Raw genomic sequence first — 20,794 nt, 5'->3', positions numbered from 1 at the left:
TATTTCTGGCTGTTACATTTTTCACCTTCTTATCTCTCAGCCTGCAAACTGTTCTAAATTGATACAACAATTGATTTCTTACCTTTGGCCCTGATGAGTTAAGTTGAGTTTTATTAGATTAAGCTATTCTAATTGAAACAATATTTGCTAATATGCGAGTGCTGAGAAATGTAATGTAGCAAATTATAACCGTTCAGGATCTGCACGTTACTGAGATGCCAGAACACCAGAGACAGGAACATTAAAGGGGTTGTTCACCTTCAAACAACTATTGTTTTCAGATCACAAAATACGTTTCAAATACTTTTTCCAATTACTTTCTATTTTGTCTGCCACTGTTTTTCTAATATTGAAGTATAAAGTGTAATTTTTCACCTTCTAAAGCCGCTCTGGGAAGGGGGGTCGCCGATCCAGTTAACTGTTCTAAATTGATACATTTAGTTGAGACATTGCTTATCTTTGTCCCTGCTGAGTAGAATCCCTGAGTTTCATTACAGGCAGCAGTTAGAATTGATACAATAGTTGCTAATACTCCAGAGATGCTGCTGAGAAATATATCAAGTAAATGTTGCAAAATTGTAACAGTTTAGAGTGCACCTGAATTACTGAGCTGCCAGACAAACACCAGACACAGGAACATTGAACTTTAAACTTGAAAAAGTTCAATCAATTTCCCCCAAAAGAGAGATTTCGAGGGTTCTACTCAAATCTCTTCTTTGTACTAAAAAAGGATGGGTCCTTCGGACCAGTATTAGAACTCAAAAAGTTCAACACATTCATTTGCCCAGCCTGTTTCAAGATGGAATCCCTACGCTTGGTTATCACAAGCATGAAACCAAAAAATTTCTTGCCGCGCTGGATATCAGAGATGCTTATCTTCACATTCCTATTTTCCAAATCCATCAGAAACACTTACCTGCCTACCTAGGACACCACTTTAAATTTGTGGCATTGCCCTTCGGCCTAACCTCAGCACCACGGATTTTCAGCAAGGTAAAGGCGGCAGCGTCACTCCGAGTACAGGGAACATCAATAAAGGTACCATCTCTACAAGAAGCACAGACAAATCTGGCCCAGGTATTACGCACATTGATGGAACAAGGCTGGGTTGTCAACACAGCAAAGTCAAAACTAATTCCCAGCTAAAGATTAAACGTTTCTGGCCATGATTTTTGACACAAGGGAACTAAAAGTGTAAAGGACAGCAGCACTCTGGTAATTTGAAAATGTGAGTCAAGGCCTTGAGGCACTATAAGTAAAGACTCACTTTTTTCAAATTAGAGTGCTGCTGTCTTTGTTGAAATTTTGTCCAATTGCCCTGGCAAGGGGGTACAACGCTTACCTGGGGCTGCAAAGAGCCATTTCCTACTCTTGAAGCACACATGAATTGAAAAAGTGTTAAGGATAAACCACATCCAATCTCTAGTACATCGTCGTACCATGATTTCGAACATCTCGGCTCGGTTTGTCATGGGAGTCCTGGGTAGCATCCATAGAAGCAGTTTCCTTCGCCTAGTTCCACCTCAGGGAACTACAATGGAATATCCTAGCGCTATGGAATCAAACAAATCTCTCAGAATAGCTCTCCTTCCCAAAACCAGAGTATCTCTGACTTGGTGGCTTCACAACGGCAACCTAGCCATCGACTGCTAACGGATCCACAATGGCAGATTCTCGCCACGGCGTGGCTTTCTTGGAAGGTGGCCTTTCTACTAGCCATTTCGTCAGCGCACAGGATTTCTGAACTAAGCATTCTTTCATGCCAACCACCCTTTCGGACCTTTCATAAATATTGGGCTGTTCTATGCACCATTCCCTCCTTTGTGCCCAAGGTAGTCTCTGACTTCCATATCAACCAGGACTTTACAGTTCCATTGTTCCGCCCTCAACCGAGTTCGCCAAAGGAGACTGCTCTTCATGCTCTGTATCCAGCGAGAGCCATCAAATTCTACCTAGACAACTAAACAATTTCTCCATATCATCGGCCCTATTTGTCTTACACTCAGGAGTTTGCAAAGATTCTCCTGCATCTAAGACCACCATATCCAGATGGATAAGGGAAGCAATCCGCCGTGCTTATGTGGCTAGAGACAAGGCTCCTCCGGTACTCATCACGGCCCATTCCACAAAAGGCATCAGCACTTCATGGGCCTTTTGGGTATCACGCCTCAGCCTAACAAGTTTGCATAGCTGCCACCTGGTCCTCTATTCCCTCATTTACCAAATTTTACAAGTTTGAGGTCTTAGTGGCATCAGATGCAAACTTCGGCCACCGTAGTTTAAAAACATTGGTCTCTCTTCCTCTCACCCTATTTTATGGGACATCTTTTGTATGTCCCCATGGTCCCACAAATGTCTGCAAGGCAAAAGGAGATTTTGTGTTACTAACAGTTAAATCCTTTTCTCTTTAGCAATCTGTGAGACACAGGGCCTCCCGCTCCTTCTTTGTTAATCAAAACTGAGCTCCCCTGCAGTGAGGTGGGGAGTATAGCAGAAGGGGAGTGTTCTGCCTTCTGATGGTAGAAGCTAAACCCATGGTCCCTGTGTCCCACAGACTGCTAAATACAAAATCTCCTTTTTGGAAAAACAATAGAAAATAGAAAGTTATTGAAAAAGCTCTTCATTTCTGGTAAACAATATGAAAATAAAGTGAAAGAAATATTTAGAATGTAAATAAACCCTTTAATGGTGAAATAAAAACCTTAGCTAATTTTTACAGTAATTTTTATGAATTTTTTTTCTTAAGGTGGTTGATGCTGAAGAATGTTATAATACAGCTCTTCGACTCTGTCCTACGCATGCAGATTCCCTTAATAATTTAGCAAATATTAAGAGAGAACAAGGAAACATAGAGGAGGCAGTGCGGCTTTATAGAAAAGCTCTGGAGGTAAATATGCTGTTTTGTTTACACTTGGAACTTTTTGTAACCTCGATGGATTTGTCCCTTAAATCATTCTTCTTCTGTCTGCAGGTGTTCCCTGAATTTGCAGCTGCACACTCAAATCTAGCTAGTGTATTGCAACAACAAGGAAAACTTCAAGAAGCTCTCATGCATTATAAGGAAGCTATTAGGTAAGTTTTAAACTAGGTGCATTTCATTTCTATAACATATTGATTAGCAGTTTGTTCACATTTTTTTTTTTTTTTTTTCTTTTTCTAGGATCAGTCCAACTTTTGCTGATGCTTATTCCAATATGGGCAACACTCTAAAGGAGATGCAGGATGTCCAGGGTGCATTGCAGTGTTATACCAGAGCAATTCAAATAAATCCAGCTTTTGCTGATGCTCACAGTAACCTGGCCTCCATTCACAAAGTAATTTACTTTCTAATGTGTATTTGTCTTAGGAGGCCTTTGCAAAAAATGAAAACCTAAACCATAATCTGTTTTATTTTTTCAGGATTCTGGAAATATACCAGAGGCAATCGCTTCCTACAGGACAGCACTGAAACTGAAGCCAGATTTTCCTGATGCCTACTGCAACCTTGCTCACTGTCTTCAGGTAAGTGTATATAAATGGCAGTGTGGATTATGGCATATTTTAACAACACCATCGTAATCTAAGTGAGGGAATGGCGACCGTTTTTGTTACTGACATCAGACTGTGTAAAGGCGTCCTGGGCATAAACTTGTTAAATCCTCGTTGAGCATGGTTTTTGTCCATTTGTTTACATTTTGGATATTGATTCTCCTCATGCCCTTATTGAACTGGGTTTTAAGGAGTACATAATTGTTGTAGGTTTTCTTGTCTGGGAAAAGAAAGGCCTCTCAAAGAATTCAGTAAAAGTGTTTGTTTCTCAGTTTGGCACTTTGTTTACGCCAGCTAAAAGCTTTTCATCAACTATTTTCGTATAGTCTTAAGTCAGTTTTATGTGTTTATTTTTTGTAGACAAGCCATTTTTTTTCTTAAAATGGCATTTTTGAACGATTACACAATTTGATTGTTTTACCTGCATCAATTATCAGCACTCACTATGGTGTGACAAAACACTTTGTGTGGCATTGGCCTTGGTGTACATTTTATTTCTTTGGTGAATCAGTAGGCAGCTCCTACTGTAATTTTTTCTCTTTCAGTTACATAAAATAGGCTTATTTTTAATACTCATAAATGTCATTTCTGACAGAGGTATTTTGTAGTGATGTCATTTTATCCCTTTTAAGTTAATCTGTATCTGAACTGTGGGTGCATGCAAATAACTGCTGTGACTTCTGTAACCGAATACTATGCATTTCAAATTCTTTATAGTCATTACATTACCTCAAGGTTTTGTATTAAAACGGTTTCCCTTTTATTTATTATCCTCATCACTGGTATCTTAGATTTGCAAAAGTTCATCACATTTTATCAGATACTCTATATCTATTGCTTGCAAATATTGTTTCATCTCATATATAAATCTGGACTTCATTTCTTAGATTGTTTGCGACTGGACAGATTATGATGAACGTATGAAAAAGCTGGTCAGCATTGTTGCAGAGCAGCTAGAAAAGAACAGGCTTCCTTCTGTCCATCCACACCACAGCATGCTTTACCCACTGTCTCATGCCTTTAGGAAAGCAATAGCTGAAAGACATGGAAACCTGTGTTTAGATAAGGTAAGATTGCATTTCGTGAAAATATGAATATTCTTTTATTTGGATTTTTTCTGAACAATGGAATCTGTCGTACAGAGATTTATTATCTTAACCGGGTTCTCTTGAACTGTTTCAGAATAGCACAAAAATTGTTACAAATTTGTACCATTTTTATTGTAGATAAATGTCCTTCACAAACCACCATATGAACACCCTAAGGATTTAAAGGCCAGTGATGGGAGACTACGGGTGGGATATGTGAGCTCAGATTTTGGAAACCATCCAACTTCTCACCTCATGCAGTCAATTCCTGGCATGCATAATCCAGATAAATTTGAGGTAAGATTTTTTTAATGTTCTGCCTGTCATTCTATTAAACTGGGATTGCATGACTTGGTGCTGTCTTGCTTCATAGTATATATCTGCTTTATACAACAAATAACTATCTCTGGGTCCTTCTATATAGTTTATCCTGCCCAACAAGTAAAAGTTAATTGGGCTTTACTACTTTCCTTATCTAAAAGTCTATATTCTTTAGCTGGATCTTTTACACAACAGAAGGTAAAAAAATATAAAAAAAACAGTGCTTGGTCACGTTATGCTAAACTTTTTTAGGTCGCACCCTGCCACACCAGGGATGCACAGAATGAGAAGTGGTGCCATCTCCTCCACATTGTGGGTTTTGGAGGTTATGCATGGCCAAAATGTCACCAAAGTCTGGACAAAATTATGGCCCTCTTCCACATATGGTTATAAACTGTAGGTCGTTAGGGAGCATAACATGATTCTTCAACATTAAACTTGTCAAGTTTGACTGTTGCTTCTGCATGACCTTCATGGGTTTTTTCTTTTATAGGTTTTTTGCTATGCCCTCAGCCCAGATGATGGCACAAACTTTCGTGTAAAAGTAATGGCTGAAGCAAACCACTTTGTTGACTTGTCCCAGGTTTGTTCCTTTTATGAATTTGTGGAATCAGTTAGGGTGAGCATTGGGGAGAATAGTGATTTGTTCTCTTAATATGCACCTAAAAACCCAATTTGGGCTGAATTTGCATTTGCTAATATTCTTTAAACAGTGATTGATGTACCAGTACTTGACTATGATCTAATTGGAGCACTGGTTGGACCTTCAAGCGGGACTGGAACTGAAAGTTTAATAATCACTGCTCTAGAGTTTTGTTTTGTGTAACTGGATATGGACATGTTTGTCCAAATGGCACATTGATGCAGTAGTTCTCTTGATAAATAACTGTACATTTTACACTAACAAAACATGAAGCTATATGCCACCAGTTTATATTTTTCCGGTTCTGATTTCCTATAATGTGTAAGGATTTCATGTTGTATTGAGTTATTGGTTTGCCTCTCTCTAGATTCCCTGTAATGGCAAAGCAGCAGATCGTATCCACCAGGATGGAATCCACATACTGGTTAATATGAATGGCTACACTAAAGGAGCACGCAATGAATTATTTGCCCTCAAAGCAGCGCCAATTCAGGTATATGGTTTTCTATGTCATCATTTTTATAACAAAGAAGAGTGGTAGAACACAGAGAGGCCAGATTCACTAAAGGTGGATGTTTCATTTTAGCAAGTTTCTTAAACATTGGAAATCAACGAAATTGAGAAGAAAAGCATTTAGTATACATTGTTTCATATTCTCCATGTTTATTCATGATTTAAAAAAAAAAAAAAAGTTTCCTATAACACCAGTTCTGTGGTGGCATTCGATTTTGATGCTTATTTCTCTGACTCTCTCCGGGGGGACACAGGAGACTGATGGGGTAAAGCACCATCCTCCAGGAGGCAGGACACTTGATTGACATATCAAAAAGTGGGCGTACCAGGACTGTAGCTTTACCCCTAGCACTTCCTCTTTTGCCTCAGTTTTCCAAGTATCCTGTCCACAGGAGGATGGACCCATCGATCTCTAGGGAGACCCATCAAAGGATTCTAAGGTCAGCGAATATCGCTGACACCCGGGGCAAGACTTGGGTCGGGGGTTCCCTTCCATAGTTACTCTCCTACGCGGGATGTTCAAGGACCCGGGGCCGTACGCTCTAGGCAGACTGGCCTTCCAGATCGCAACCTGCCCCCTGAGGTGGCGCAGGGACTCTGGCCGGGAAAGCAAGTTATTGCGGTAAGAGGAGTCTGTCTCCTAATTTTTAAATATTAAAGGCTGCAGCTCTACTTGTTTATTTGGTCTAATGCCCGTAATGCCTTACCTCTCCCCCGCTCCCCTTCAGACTATGGCTTCCTGTCTTGTCGGCACCAACGCGTCCCCTCCCTGACTGTGTAACTCTGGCAGGGGAGAGAGAGGGTCGGGAGCAGGGAGCGAGAGGGCCTGTCTCCACTGGCACCTGTGGCGCTATGCGGCTCACTCACTATGCCGCGATACCTCCGACGGCCATTTTGGGATCGGAGCCTTCATACAGTACAGCACAATGACGTCACCTCCCTCACGTTTAGCCGTGAATCTGCTGGCAGCCATTTCTCGGCACACAGGCTCCTCAGCATATCCTGGGCAAGTCAGGTGTGCTTGTTCTGACGACCTCCCACCTTGACACAGTTTTTGACTAACGACCTCTAGCTCCACCCCTAGCACCTTTGACTATGGCAGATGGTAGGACAGGGGGACTATTTACACGGGGAGGAGGAGGAGGACAAGCTGCAGCAGGTGGGGCACAGGTAACATTTTATAATTGCACAAAATGTCACTATACATTTCATGGGGGTCAGGCACAGCCGCTCTGCTGATCTGGTCTACTGGGGGAAGAGTCACCCCCAGCGCACACAGAGTGTGCAAGCAACCAAGGGGGATCAGGTTGGGCCTCCCCCCCCCCCCCCCAAGAGGATGTTGCACAAACTCCCTACAGCTAGGCCAAATCCAGAGACTTCAGCCCCCTCCTGGGCTGTACAATTATCCCAGTCACTTTCTTCACTCCAAAACATACCATCTCTGGCTGAAACGATTGCAAACTCTAGCAAATTCCATTGAAAAATTTGTCACAAGTTCATGAAAGTGCAGGAAAGAAGAGTAAAAAGACGAGTTCCAAAAGCATACTACCTGTTACCCCCCCCCCCCCGCCTTGCCTCTTCAGTCATCGGATTCGGAGTCTGAGCAAGAGGGCAAAGTATTCTCCTCCATTTCCAATTCAGAGCTTGAAGAGGAGGGAGTAACAGACAAAGATACCCATCATGATGTTGAGGGTATCATAAAAGCAGTTATAGCAACCCTGAAACTAGAGCAACCTGCTGATCAACAGACACAAACCAAAGGTCTGTTTAAAAGACAACGCAAAACCTTAACCGAGTTCCCGTCACACGATCAGTTAGGGGCAATCATTCAAGATGAATGGGATACACCAGACAGGAAATTTCGAACTAACCGTAAATTTTCTAAACGTTATCCTTTATCTAAAGAACAAGTCGACAAGTGGGCAACACCTCCTACGGTGGATGCTCCGGTTTCCAGGTTATCTAAAAAATACTCCCCTGCTAGTGACCGATGTAGCTGCCTTTTAAAGACCCTACGGATAAGAGAATGGAGGTATTCTTGAGTGGTATTCTCAGCATCCGGCTCAGCACTTCGCCCAGCGCTAGCCACAGCATGGGTTAGTAGAGCCATGGAAACTTGGGCGACGTCCATCATTTCAGGTCTCCAAGATGGGACTTCTAGAGCCAGTCTTCTGGAAACGGCTCGAGAAATGGCAGAAGCCAGCGCATATCTTAGCGAGGCAGCTCTTGACACAACTCGGTTAGCAGTACGATCTTCAGCCCTGGTGGTAGCTGCTCGTCGGGTGCTCAAGAACTGGTCAGCAGACCTCAGCTCCAAGAAGTCACTGATAGCACTCCCGTTTAAAGGCTCTCCCTCAATCCAAGTCCCGATCAGCTAACACCTTTCGCAGGGGAAAATATTTTCATGGCCAAAGTAGCAAAACGTTCTACTTCCTCACGCAGATCCAATTTCCGCAACAGGTTCTCGGACAAGAACAAGCCAAGTTGGAGATCAAACAAATCCCAAGGCAAACCCTCTCAAGACAAACCTAATTCAGCATGACGGGGTGAGCCCCTTAGGGCCGCAGGGGGCAGACTACTTCAGTTCCAGGATACGTGGGTCCAACACGCCTCCGAATCCTGGATAAGGGAAATCGTTACGGAAGGGTATCATCTCGATTTTTGGAAGACCCCCCCCCCCAGAAAGTTCTTCATGTCCACAATACCCACCGATCCCAACAAAGCATTTCACAAATGTATTACAACTCTTGTAATAGAAAACGGGAGTAATCATTCCAGTACCCTCCTCAGCAGAAATTTTACGGTTTCTACTCCAATTTGTTTTTGGTTCCAAAAAAGGGGGGAGGTTCCGGCCTGTTCTGGATCTCCAAAGAATTGAACAAATATGTCAGAACAGTGAGGTTCAAGATGGAGACGTTAGTCAGTCATCCGGGGTATGGGTCCAAATCAATTGCTCATGTCCTTAGACATCAAGGACGCATATCTACATGTCACGATCTGGCCCGCACACCAACGCTATCTGAGATTTGCATTCCGCAACCAACGCTACCAGTTTGTGGCACTACCTTTCGTCAGTCCTTGGCGGTCTCTGCAGCATCAATGAGGCTCCAACGAATATAAGTGACGCCCTACTTGGACAATCTTCTCCTCAAGGCCAACACAGTGGAACAAGCACAAACTGTTTGAGTCTGGCAACTGATAATCCAACAATTTGGTTTGTGGATCAATTGGAAGAAATCGCAGATATAACCAGCCCATCAGATGATTTTTCTAGGGTTGGGGTTCGACACAGTTTTGCAAAAGGTTTTCCTGTCACAGGACAAACAAGCCAAATTGCAGAAACAGATATCCAGTCTACTCTGATCTCCTCGCCCAACGATCCAACAAGCCATGAAAGTGCTAGGCTCGATGGTATCTACCATGGAAGCAGTCCCATTTGCACAAATCCACCTGCGACCCTTACAGTCAGACATTCTAAGATGCTGGAAGAGGGGATTACTGAGGCAAACTTTTCCGCTGTCCAACGAGACCAAAGCTTCCCTAAAGTGGTGGCTCAGACCGAGTACACTGACCAAAGGTCAATCTTGGTAGACCCCAGAATGGACTATTCTGACAACAGGTGCCAGCCTCTCTGGATGGGGAGTGACATGGCACAGATTCACGGCACAGGGAAAATGGTCAATACAGGAGACCAAGATGCCAATAAATCTATTAGAACTCAGAGCGATTCGACTAGCCCTAGTCAACTGTGCGTCAGAACTGAGGACACAAGCCATCAGAGTGCAGTGCGACAATGCCACAGCCGTGGCATACATAAACCGACAGGGAGGCACCAGAAGCAAGGGTGAACTAAAAGAAGCCGAAAAGATCATACTCTGGACGGAACGAAACCTAGTACAGTTGTCTGCAATTCCGGGGGTATCCAACGTTCAAGCAGACTTCCTCAGCCGTCACCAAATAGACTCAGGGGAATGGGAACTTCACCTCGAAGTATTTGAGGACATAGTTCAAAAGTGGGGAATTCTGCAGATAGAGCTCATGGCGTGCAGAGCGGATTGCAAAGACCACAGCTTCGTTGCTCGGTACAGGGATCTGATGGCAGATGGGATCGATGCCACGACCCAGTCGTTTCAACCTAGCTTATGTGTTCCCACCGATTCCCATGCTACCCAGGGTTCTCGAGAAGATACGTCAATCGGATCTCTTGTTGATAGCCCCCTTTTGGCCAAGAAGAACTTGGTTTCACGACCTACAAAATATGTCCGTGGAAGAGTGCATCCCTCTACCTCGCAAGTGGGACCTACTACAGCAAGGTCCCATTCATCACTCCAATCCAATGCTCTTCAATTTAACGGCTTGGCTATTGAAGAGTCCATCTGGAGAAAGAAGGGTGTTTCCGAAGAAGTGATTGCCACTCTAATACCTGCAAGAAAGCCAGTTTCAGTCACAATTTATCACAGAATCTGGTCATGGTGTCAAGAGAAGAACATCGATTTTGAGACTCTTTCGATACCAGCTATACTATCTTTTCTGCAAAAAGGTCTTGATATTGGACTACAGTTAAACTCTCTCAAGGTGCAGATTTCTTCGCTGTCACTGCTGTTTCAGCACAAGATAGCCTTGGACAACACAGTCCAAGAGTTCGTTCAAGGAGTAGCTCACATAGTTCCTCCACGTCGACGTCCAACACCTACTTGGGATTTAAATGTGGAACTCGCAGCTCTCATGGATCCCCCATTTGAACCCATATCGCCTGTGGATCTTTAGTGGCTTACTTGGAAAGTAGTTTTCCTAGTAGCAATCTCATCTGCAAGTAGAGTATCCGAACTAGCAGCACTCTCATGCGACCCTCAACTCTTGGTGTTCCACAAACATAAGGCAGTACTTCGAACCAAGTCCTCATTTCTACCCAAAGTGGTATCTCTTTTCACCTCAATCAGGAGATAGTGGTACCTTCCCTCTGTCCGGATCCCAAGAATCCTAAGGAGAAAAGATTGCATGGTTTAGACGTAGAGCACTCAGGTGTTATACTAAGCATACTAAAGTGATCAGACGTACTAAAGTGATCAGACGTTCAGATTCACTCTTCATCATTCCATCAGGCCCATGCACGTCCAAGACGACATCAAGATGGATAAGAGAAGCCTTTGGAAGAGCATATATATATAGCCAAAGGAAAGTCGCCTCCATTGAAAATTCGGGCGCACTCCACGAGGGCAATGGGGGCCTCGTCGGCCTGGGAAACTCTGCTTCGATGGAACAGATCTGCAGAGCAGCAACCTGGTCCACAATTCACACATTTACAAAGTTTTACCGCCTGGACACCTTTGCGTCGGCGGAAGCGGCGTTTGGCCACAAAGTACTGCATGCAGTGGTGCATGCCTAAGGGCAAGCATTCACAGCACCTTTGCCCACCCTGCTGTTTTTGGGGCTGCTTTGGTAAGTCCCCATCAGTCTCCTGTGTACCCCGTAGAGTCAGAGAAAATAGGATTTATGTACTCACCATTAAATCCGACAGGCGGACACAGGACATCCCACCCATTTAAGCTGTTCATAACGTTGAGTTACAATAGTTTTTTCTGTTCTACCTTGTTTATGCCTGGTGGCCAGTTTTTTGGGGGTTTTTTTGGTACCAACTGAGGTAAAAGAGTAAGTGCTAGGGGTAAAGCTAGATCTGCAGCTCCTTCTACAACCTAGCCTTGTGGAATGTTTAGTAGAGAGCACCATTGCACTAATCTGTTCTAAAGGATGCCTACACAGATCATGTTTTCCCATAGACTAGTAACATGATTCCACACATATAATATTGATACATTGTTTCTAATTGCCTTGCCTTTGTTTCCATCTTCACAGGCCTTCCTTATTTTATAATAATAATTGTATTAACACCTTGTTCAAAACAGATTGTTTGGGTTATGCTACCTGTCTAAAAGTCTTCCCATAAGAGACAGAAAATTAGCTATTTGTTTGAACTGTTAGCTCTCCAAATATATTGCTATTGTGCAAAGCAAGGAGCATCATTATATCAGAGAAATGTTTTTACCTTGTTTAAAAGTGAGACACTACTATACCATCATTCTTAATCATGTATTCTAGGCAATGTGGTTGGGGTATCCTGGAACAAGCGGAGCACCATTCATGGATTACATAATAAGTGACAAAGAAACATCCCCTATTGATGTTGCTGAACAGTACTCTGAGAAACTAGCATACATGCCCAATACATTTTTCATAGGAGATCATGCCAACATGTTCCCTCACTTAAAGGTAGGTACTCAAATTAGAGGCACTTTTCAAGAACTACTGAACAAGGTTCTGGCTATTATTATTTATTTATTTTTATTTTTTTGCCAGATTTTAGGCAGTACACAAAATATTTCCATTGGTTTTTTTTTGTTTTTTTTTAAAAGAATCATTGAATCCAACTCCAAACAGGATTGATTTTTGTCTTCTTGGAAATGCTTGCATATTTTAAAATGATCTTTAATGAACTGACTAAATCCCCTTGTTCCCCCAGAAAAAAGCTGTAATAGACTTCAAATCCAATGGCCATATTTATGACAATAGAATTGTACTCAATGGAATTGACCTGAAAGCTTTCCTGGAATCATTACCTGATGTGAAAATTGTAAAGGTAAGGATATTATAATCTTTCCAGTTTTTTCTTTTCCTCCTGTCCATGGTTACATGTTGGCTTTTTCTCCCCCTCAAAAGATGAAAGGCCCAGACAGTGGAGATAATGTTGACAATAATTCAGCACTGAGCATGCCAGTGATTCCTATGAGTAGCATAGCAGAAGCTGTGATTGAGATGATAAATCGGGGACAAATTCAGATAACAATAAATGGATTCAACATCAGCAATGGACTTGCAACAACACAGGTAAATTTATGGGTATATAATATTCTGACAACTGAACAATGCAGAAGTATCATTTTCTTGAATTAAAGTGTATGTCTGCTTCAAAAAGAAGGAAGGCTAGAACTTGAGGCTTTGTTTTATAGCTAATTATATCTGTGAACACAGCTCAGTGTTTGCCACTTGGCATACTGGCATTCATTGCGGAAGCTGCAGGGGTTAAATAGTTGCATCTGATTGGCAAAGTGTTCCCAGTCAAGGATAACAATTGAACCAGAAGGCAGAACATGACTTGACCGTTTGATTTTGCCCGGTCTAGTTCACGAACGAACAAAAACCATACACATTTCCTAATTTAAACAATAGGTATAAAGTATATTCTTGATGTGTTAAAGAGTTGCAGTGCATAATGAAAATTAAAAACCCTGACTTCCTTCCATCTCTGCAATATTCCTGACACTGTTTGATTTCTGTGGTCGTGGCAGCTGCTCAGCATCGCAGCACGATGCAGCAACAATGTCCGTTATAGCTTTAGCAAGACATATGAGTCTGTCATAAGGCTTCTGCTACTGCCAAATTTAAAAAATAGCCTTTACTTATAATTAAAGGAGAATTCACCCCTAAAGTAAAAAAAACCCTGTCTCCCTACCCTACATAGACCCCCCCCCCCAGCTGCTACCCCGGGAAATGCCCTTAACTCTTTACTTACCCCTCAGTGCAGATTCTATCCAGCGGATTTCACTGCAGCCATCTTCTTCTCTTCGGGAAGCAAGTGCCATATCAGCGCATGTGCAGTTGGAGCATTTTCCCGCTTCGCTACAACTGCGCATGCGCTGAAAGTGACGAATAATGGCAGAACCACCGCTCTCATTCCGAAGATTACCAAAGAGCCGGAAGATGGCTGCCCTGAATTCCGCTGGACAGAATCTGCGCCATGGGTTAAGTAAAGTTAGGGGCATTTTCCCGGGGTAGCAGCTAGGCTGGGGGGGAGGGGGTTTATGTAGGGTAGGGGGTAAGGTTTTTTTTACTATAGGGTTGAATTCTCCTTTACATTGCTTAAATATAAATAAGGAAAATGTACTGTGAAAGCTGTATGTTTTCAAGTTTCCTAAACACCTTACAGAACAAGCTGTAACAGTCATTTAAATATTTTAGATAAACAACAAAGCGGCAACTGGTGAAGAAGTGCCTCGTACTATCATTGTCACCACACGCTCACAATATGGACTTCCTGAAGATGCTGTTGTGTATTGTAATTTTAACCAGCTTTACAAAATTGACCCTTCTACCTTACAGATGTGGGCAAATGTAAGTATATTTTTCTATTCCAGTGTTGTAAAATAAGGATGTTTTTTTTTTTAATATCCTTCGCTTAAAGAATGATTTTTAAGGAGTAGTTTGTTTTCTAAATTACACTTATACTGCAAATAATTCACTCAACAATATAAAATGTAATTCCTGAACCAGCAAGTGTATTTTGTTTTAGTTGTAATATTGTTGTGTAGGCGCTTTCTCAGGTCATTTTGCTTGGTCATGTGCTTTCAGAAATTTTAGGATGGAACTGCTTTCTGGCAGACTGTTGTTTCTCCTACTCAATGTAACTAAATGTGTCTCAGTGGGACCTGGATTTTACTATTGAGTGCTGTTCTCCTATCTACCAGGCAGCTGTTATCTTGTGTTAGGGAACTGTTATCTGGTTACCTTCCCATTGTTCTGTTAGGCTGCTTGGGGGGGGAAAGGGAAGGGGTGATATCACTCCAACTTGCAGTACAGCAGTAAAGAGGGACTGAAGTTTATCAGAGCACAAGTCACATGACTGGGGGCAGCTGGCAAACTGATATGTCTAGCCCCTTGTCATATTTCAAAATTAACTATAAAATAAAATCTGTTTGCTCTATTGAGAAATTGATTGCAGTGCTGAATTCTGATTTTTTTTCCAATGACAGTATACCTTTAATCATGCACTGCCAGTGGAAGTTGCCAATATTTTCCTTTCAGGCCTAACCTTAGTCTTCATGTGTGAGTTAGCTAGTGTATATCCGGTAATCTTTGGAGAAAATGAATTAAGCTTGCTTTTGATTTGCGCTAAATAGGATAATTTACCTTTTAAATAAAATGTTATGATGTGGACATAGCGTTACATTCTGAGACATTTTGCAGTCTTTATTTTTTATGGTTTTTTTTTTTGGTTCAGCGGCTCTTCAGTATGCAATATCAGCAGCTGTCTGGTTGCTGGGTTCAGATTTACCATACATGTTAACTCAATTTAATGACATCATTTTTTTTTTTTTTTTTTTCTAATGAAATGAATGACTGACTGACGGTCATGTGAAGTGATGAATTAGATTTGGGATCTTCAAAATTTTGTTTTTACACACTTTATGTAAACATGATCCCAACTATTTCTTCTTATTGTGCACTGCTTAACATCTACATATTAAAACAGTTTGTGTTTTTTTTTTTTTTTTTTTGTTCCTAGATTTTGAAGCGTGTCCCAAACAGTGTCCTTTGGCTATTAAGATTTCCAGCAGTTGGGGAGCCAAATATCCAGCAGTATGCACAGAATATGGGCCTTCCCCAATCCAGGATCATTTTCTCACCTGTTGCACCTAAGGAAGAACATGTGCGCAGAGGGCAGTTAGCCGATGTTTGCTTAGATACGCCACTCTGCAACGGGCACACCACCGGCATGGATGTGCTCTGGGCTGGAACGCCCATGGTCACCATGCCAGGTAAGGAGTCTGCCGAAAGTTTAGGGTTACACAACAAAGATTGTTTTCTTTCAGGTAATTTAAGTTTTGATCTAACTGATAAATATTGATTGTAGGTGTCTGAAATGTAATATGATTGTCATTGTAATGAGATGTGTAACAGTACATGCAACATGATAGGCCAATTAAATTGTATCTGCTGCAATGAGCATTCCTATGCATACTGCAGTTCAGTGGTACCTCACTTTCTTTATACATTATAACAGTAGAACCCCCCATTTTACTTTTTTGAGGGGACCAGGAAAAAATTATGTAAAATCCAGGAAAATGTAAAATCAGGGCAGTGTGTTAAAGTAACTTTTTCTTCAAGTACTGAAAGGATAAAAGCACAGGTGTCTGTTTTACTATGATACAATATTTACTGTATTGAGAACAATTGCAGTGTTAATGTTACACTATGGGGGGCATGTGGAAGGCCTCTCTGTAGTCACATACACAACCTAAAGCAATAAGTGATTGATGCAGGACTGTATAAGGGCCCGACTAATTGGAATTGACCATTTACAGGCAGAATCAAGGTAATATATACATCTGGTTAGTATTTTAAACCTCTATTTCACAAATAATAACATTCATAGAGGGAAAAAAAGCAGTGTTTGGGTACATCAGAACAAAATTGATGTAAAATCCTGAAACATTGCTTAAAATCAGGGAAATGCACCCATTGAAATGCATTATAAATTTGTGGGACCACAAAAAATTTAAAACGCTGAAAAACTTAAAATCAGGGCACTTAAAATCGAGTTTTCACTTTATACGTATTAGCAAAAGGCACTTGAGTGCAGTAGTTTTTACACTTTATGGATACAGGTTATAGATAGATAAAAATGTGTTTATAAGTTATACTGTTATAATTAATTATAACCTTTGTTTAATGAACATGCTTATTGCCCATTTTAATTATGAAATGTCTTTTGTTTCAGTTTCACAGTTTGCCATTTTGATCTTTAGAAATTACTGTGTTTATAAGTATGGTTCTTGTGAGTTAGCTGATTAGAATACAGATGTGCAGATATAATCCTTATAATCAAAATACTGCAAAGGGGCCTGTGTAAACAAAGTTTATTATCTCGTGTTAAAGGAGAATTAAACCCCCCCCCCTGCAATAACAGCCCCCTCAACTGCCCTCGATCTGCCCCCTTTACCTCTCCCTCCCCACACAGTGTATTACCTATATGAGCGCTCCTATTGGTGGGAATGCTGAGCGCAAGAAGCAGAGCAGTAGGGTCACCCGAGGGAGAGGTAAATGGGGCAGATCGAGGGCAATTGAGGGGTCCGTTATATCTCTGGGGGGGGGTTAGTTCTCCTTTAAATTAACTGCATATTACAGGAGAGGTAGTAAGCAGCAAAACAGCAGCATTTGGTTTTGTTTTAATTAACAGCATAGGCAGGATGTACTTTCCTCTGAAAAGGGACTCTTCCCCCACTGGAGCTGCCATCTAACAGAGCCCATATGCTGTTTATTATGCGCATGCCCCGTCATTACTGCTGCAGAGGAATTTCAGTCCCAGTGCATAGCAAGAGCATTGTGTAAGAGTATTTCTCCATTGTCAGCTTGGGGGACACAGGAAACAGTGGAGCATAGCTAGTATCACTAGGAGGCAGGACACAACAAAAGAACTAGCTCCTACTCCGCTGGCTATGCCCCTCCAGTGGGCGGAGCCCTGATCAGCTTTCGTTGTGTCCTCCGGAGGATTTTGGACGTCTTGGTTTTTTTTTTTTTTTTTGCTTATACAATAGTCAGCTTTAGTCTGGCTACAGGTGATGGCAGGACACACTGAGCAGGTTGTCTTTTCTGCCATCTCCCAGCGTGGAACTGTCCCTGGGGTTATTGGGTGCCTGCAGCACGAATCACCCAGCCTATCTCACCTCTCTCTCTCTACAGAGGGAGAGCTGGCTGGCCAGGAGGAAGGTCACCCCTCAGTGGTGGGTAAGTAGATGGGGCAACACCAGTGTCTCTATCTGCACAGGCTCCCCCCTTGCCACAGACTTCTGACAGTGAGGGAGCGGGTCACCAAGGGCTGCTGCAGTGTTTCTACCCAAACAGCATATACCCCCCCCTCACCACAGGCTTCTCACGTTGAGGAAACGGAACGAGTCTGATTAAGAACCGCAAGTGAAGAGATTTCCCACCGGGCACCCACTTTTGCGGCAGAACCACAACCATTACTTTAAGGGTTTGACTGGCTTCTGGGGGGACAGTTACCCGCACTGCGGGTCACACCAAAAATGTGCGCCAAAATTTAGAGCCATTATCCGCGTTGTCGTTGACGCTCGCATAGTTCCTTCTCATACACGGAAGTGTGCAACGGATACTCCTCAGGCAGCCGCGTCGCTCAAGCAGCGGTTTCCCTCTGCCTCACTTCTAGGCTCAGACTCGAAATCAACGCAGTAGAAGTGAGCAGGGCACAATGGAGGCTAGTCCCCTCTTTAACCATTATTATTCACTTAAAAATGAATACTCCCTCACCACATCTGAGGGAACGAGTGAGGGCCATTTTTCCAGGAGGGGCACATCCATGAAATACCTAGCTTTTGCCAAGTACCTAAAAAGGTTGCCCTCAGGCCACAGGGAGCCTGTTTGGCTCTAAATGCAAGCCGCCTGAGCTACAGGCTGATCTCCCAAGACCTATCCTACCCCCCCCCCCCAAGTGGACCAGGCTACACAGGAGCAGTCAGCAGGGACCAGTGCTGATCTTCCCCCATCGGGGGGGGGGGGTTGCAGCCTTTACTGATTGGGCAGCCCAGTTAGCTGCGGAGATCCACAACTTAGCTTCATCTTTAGACAAACTACTTTTTCCGGCTTGACAATCCTAAAGCTAAGGCCTCTAAACACAGGGCCCCCTCTCAATCAGATGATGAGTGTGGACGACCCAAGCAATCAATCCCCACCTCCATCAAGATGGGAAGATGATTGCCTGTCAGAAGGGGAACTATCCCATAGGAGGAGGAATCTCCAAAATTTTCCTCAGAGGCTGTGGATGCTCTGATTCTATCCGTACTAGAGACTAGAGCCTACAGGAATCTGACTCTAGTTCTGATACTTCCATAACTCTTTAAGCGCAACAGCAGATCTTCTCCCATGTTTCCCGCTCACATGCAGCTGGATCAGATAATTCAACACGAATGGGACATGCCTGAGCGACGTTTCCAGGCAAACTGTAGATTCAATAAATTGTATCCCTTTTCTGCAGAGGTGACTAAAAAAATACAGCCCCGCCAGTCCCTGATGCTTCATCCTTTTAAGAACCACATGGACAACAAACTAGAGGGACTTCTCCACTCTCTCTTTACAGCCTCTTGTATGTCCTTGCGTCCAGTGCTGGCCACAGCCTAGGTAAGCAGGGCCACCCTGGACACTCACTTCTCAAAGCAATTGTGGCAGGAACTCCACGCCAGGAGCTATCCCAGTGGGCTTCTCAAATCAAAGAGGCAAATGAGTTCCTTTTTGAAGCCTCGTTAGATGTGGCTCAAGTCTGTAGCAGCCTGCAGGGCACTTTGGATGAAACAGTGGTCAGTGGACCTCTCTTCGAAGAAATCTGACTTCCCACAACCAAAGGCACGCACTTGCTTTCGCAGAAAGTTTTTTTTTTTTTTTTTTTTTTTCATCCTTCCCACAGCAAAGGTACCTCTGCCATGACAGGGGATCTTCCCCGCCAGGCCTTGTGGCACTGGGAGAAAGGTTACGCCACTTTGCAGACACCTGGTTCACAAACATGCAGGACTCTTGGGTTCACAAGGTCGTGACATGGGCTTATCACTTAGAATTTTCCTCTCTTCTCTCAAATTCTTTGTCAAGAGTCTCTCAAGAGCCAGCAAAGTGCAAGGCTTTCCAGGAGGTTATTGCTTCCCTCATCCAGGCGGAGGTAATTACTTCCGCTCCCCCCCTGGGAGCAATTCAAAGGTTAGTATTAAAATCTTTTCATGGTTCCCAAAAATGATGGATCAGTCCGCCCAGTACTGGATTTAAAAGGGCTCAACAAATTAATTTGTCCATGAAGATTCAAGATGGAATCCCTATGATCCATCATCACAGCAATGAGTCCGGGCCAGTTCCTTGCCTTTTTAGACATCAAGGACACATACCTACATGTGCCAATTTTCCTACCAGTTCACGGCACTTCCCTTTGGGCTGACGTCTGCTCTGCGAGTCTTCCCCAAGATCATGACCACAGTCACAGCAGTCACCAGAAATGCAGGGGTCTCCATAACTCCATACTTACAACCTACTAATCAAAGCACCTTCTCTAACAGGCACTCCAGGTCTACATGACCAAGTTACATGGACTCTGGTTGTGCATCAACCTGGAAGAGTGCTCTCTAATCCCCATCCAATCTATGGTCTTTCTGGGGATGCAGTAAGACACGTTAACACACAAGATCTTTCTGCCTCAAGAGAAGGTTGCACAGCTCCAGTCACTGGTCAACTCGCTACTAGAAAAGCAGAGCCACACTATCAGATATTGCATGAAGTTACCGGAGGTTATGGTGGTGTCAATAGAAGCAGTCGCTCTCACCCAACATCACCTCAAAGCACTGCAATGGAACATACTCCAAGCATAGCCCATCATGCCCGATTGTTGGCCATTTACATCCCAAGACTACAAAATTGTGAAGCAGATTTTCTCAGTTGACAAAATCTGGATCCATGGGATCTCACTTTAGTTGCAAAACCCTCCCTTTGAACCTCTGGCTTCGGTCTCCCTTCAGTGGGTTACTTGGAAAACTGTTTTCCTACTGGCGATTGCAGTGGCAAAGCTTGTTTCTCTGTCGTCTTAGGGGGACACAGGGAACCACGGGGTTAAGCTCCATCCTCCAGGAGGCAGGACACTTGAATAATTAAATAAGGGGCGTGCCCATCAGGCTTTACCCCATACACTGTACATTCCTCTTCAGTTTTTTAAGTGTCCTGCTCCCGGGAGGATGGACCGTCGCATGTCTCTACGTTCAGTCTTGAGCTGATACCCGGGGTGAGGCCTGAAAAGCAGGGTTACCTGTTTTCATAGAGGCAGCCCCCTACGAGGAGCTACACACCGGGGTCAACAATAGCATTAGCTAAGACCACCTAGACG

General features: G+C 43.1%; 2 protein-coding genes across 8 annotated transcripts in view; both read left to right on the top strand.

Annotated features, from left to right (window-relative positions):
• The window catches only part of ogt.L (O-linked N-acetylglucosamine (GlcNAc) transferase L homeolog), an 80,552-nt gene that overhangs the window by 14,925 nt on the left and 44,833 nt on the right, over window positions 1-20,794 (top strand). For 5 of the 7 annotated variants that reach the window (XM_018229083.2, XM_018229082.2, XM_018229087.2 and 2 more), the window contains 13 exons: window positions 2,747-2,887; window positions 2,972-3,072; window positions 3,161-3,314; window positions 3,400-3,501; window positions 4,416-4,595; window positions 4,755-4,913; window positions 5,431-5,520; window positions 5,948-6,073; window positions 12,190-12,360; window positions 12,611-12,727; window positions 12,808-12,975; window positions 14,107-14,259; window positions 15,431-15,737. In XM_018229083.2, coding sequence (XP_018084572.1) covers window positions 2,747-2,887; window positions 2,972-3,072; window positions 3,161-3,314; window positions 3,400-3,501; window positions 4,416-4,595; window positions 4,755-4,913; window positions 5,431-5,520; window positions 5,948-6,073; window positions 12,190-12,360; window positions 12,611-12,727; window positions 12,808-12,975; window positions 14,107-14,259; window positions 15,431-15,737 — 1,969 coding nt within the window. The remainder of the gene's footprint in view (window positions 1-2,746; window positions 2,888-2,971; window positions 3,073-3,160; window positions 3,315-3,399; window positions 3,502-4,415; window positions 4,596-4,754; window positions 4,914-5,430; window positions 5,521-5,947; window positions 6,074-12,189; window positions 12,361-12,610; window positions 12,728-12,807; window positions 12,976-14,106; window positions 14,260-15,430; window positions 15,738-20,794) is intronic. The other 2 variants (XM_018229084.2, XM_018229085.2) reach the window with 1 other exon arrangement.
• LOC121397011 lies at window positions 6,084-12,251 on the top strand. Its single transcript, XM_041572675.1, has 2 exons — window positions 6,084-6,715; window positions 6,822-12,251. The coding sequence occupies exon 2, from the start codon at window positions 9,790-9,792 to the stop codon at window positions 10,858-10,860; it is 1,071 nt and encodes a 356-aa protein (XP_041428609.1). The 5' UTR covers window positions 6,084-6,715; window positions 6,822-9,789; the 3' UTR covers window positions 10,861-12,251.

The sequence above is a fragment of the Xenopus laevis genome, chromosome 8L (assembly GCF_017654675.1).
Source record: "Xenopus laevis strain J_2021 chromosome 8L, Xenopus_laevis_v10.1, whole genome shotgun sequence".
Taxonomy (NCBI): Eukaryota; Metazoa; Chordata; class Amphibia; order Anura; family Pipidae; genus Xenopus; species Xenopus laevis.
Note: the sequence above shows the minus strand (reverse complement) of the source record. Positions and strands in the feature narration are given on the sequence as shown.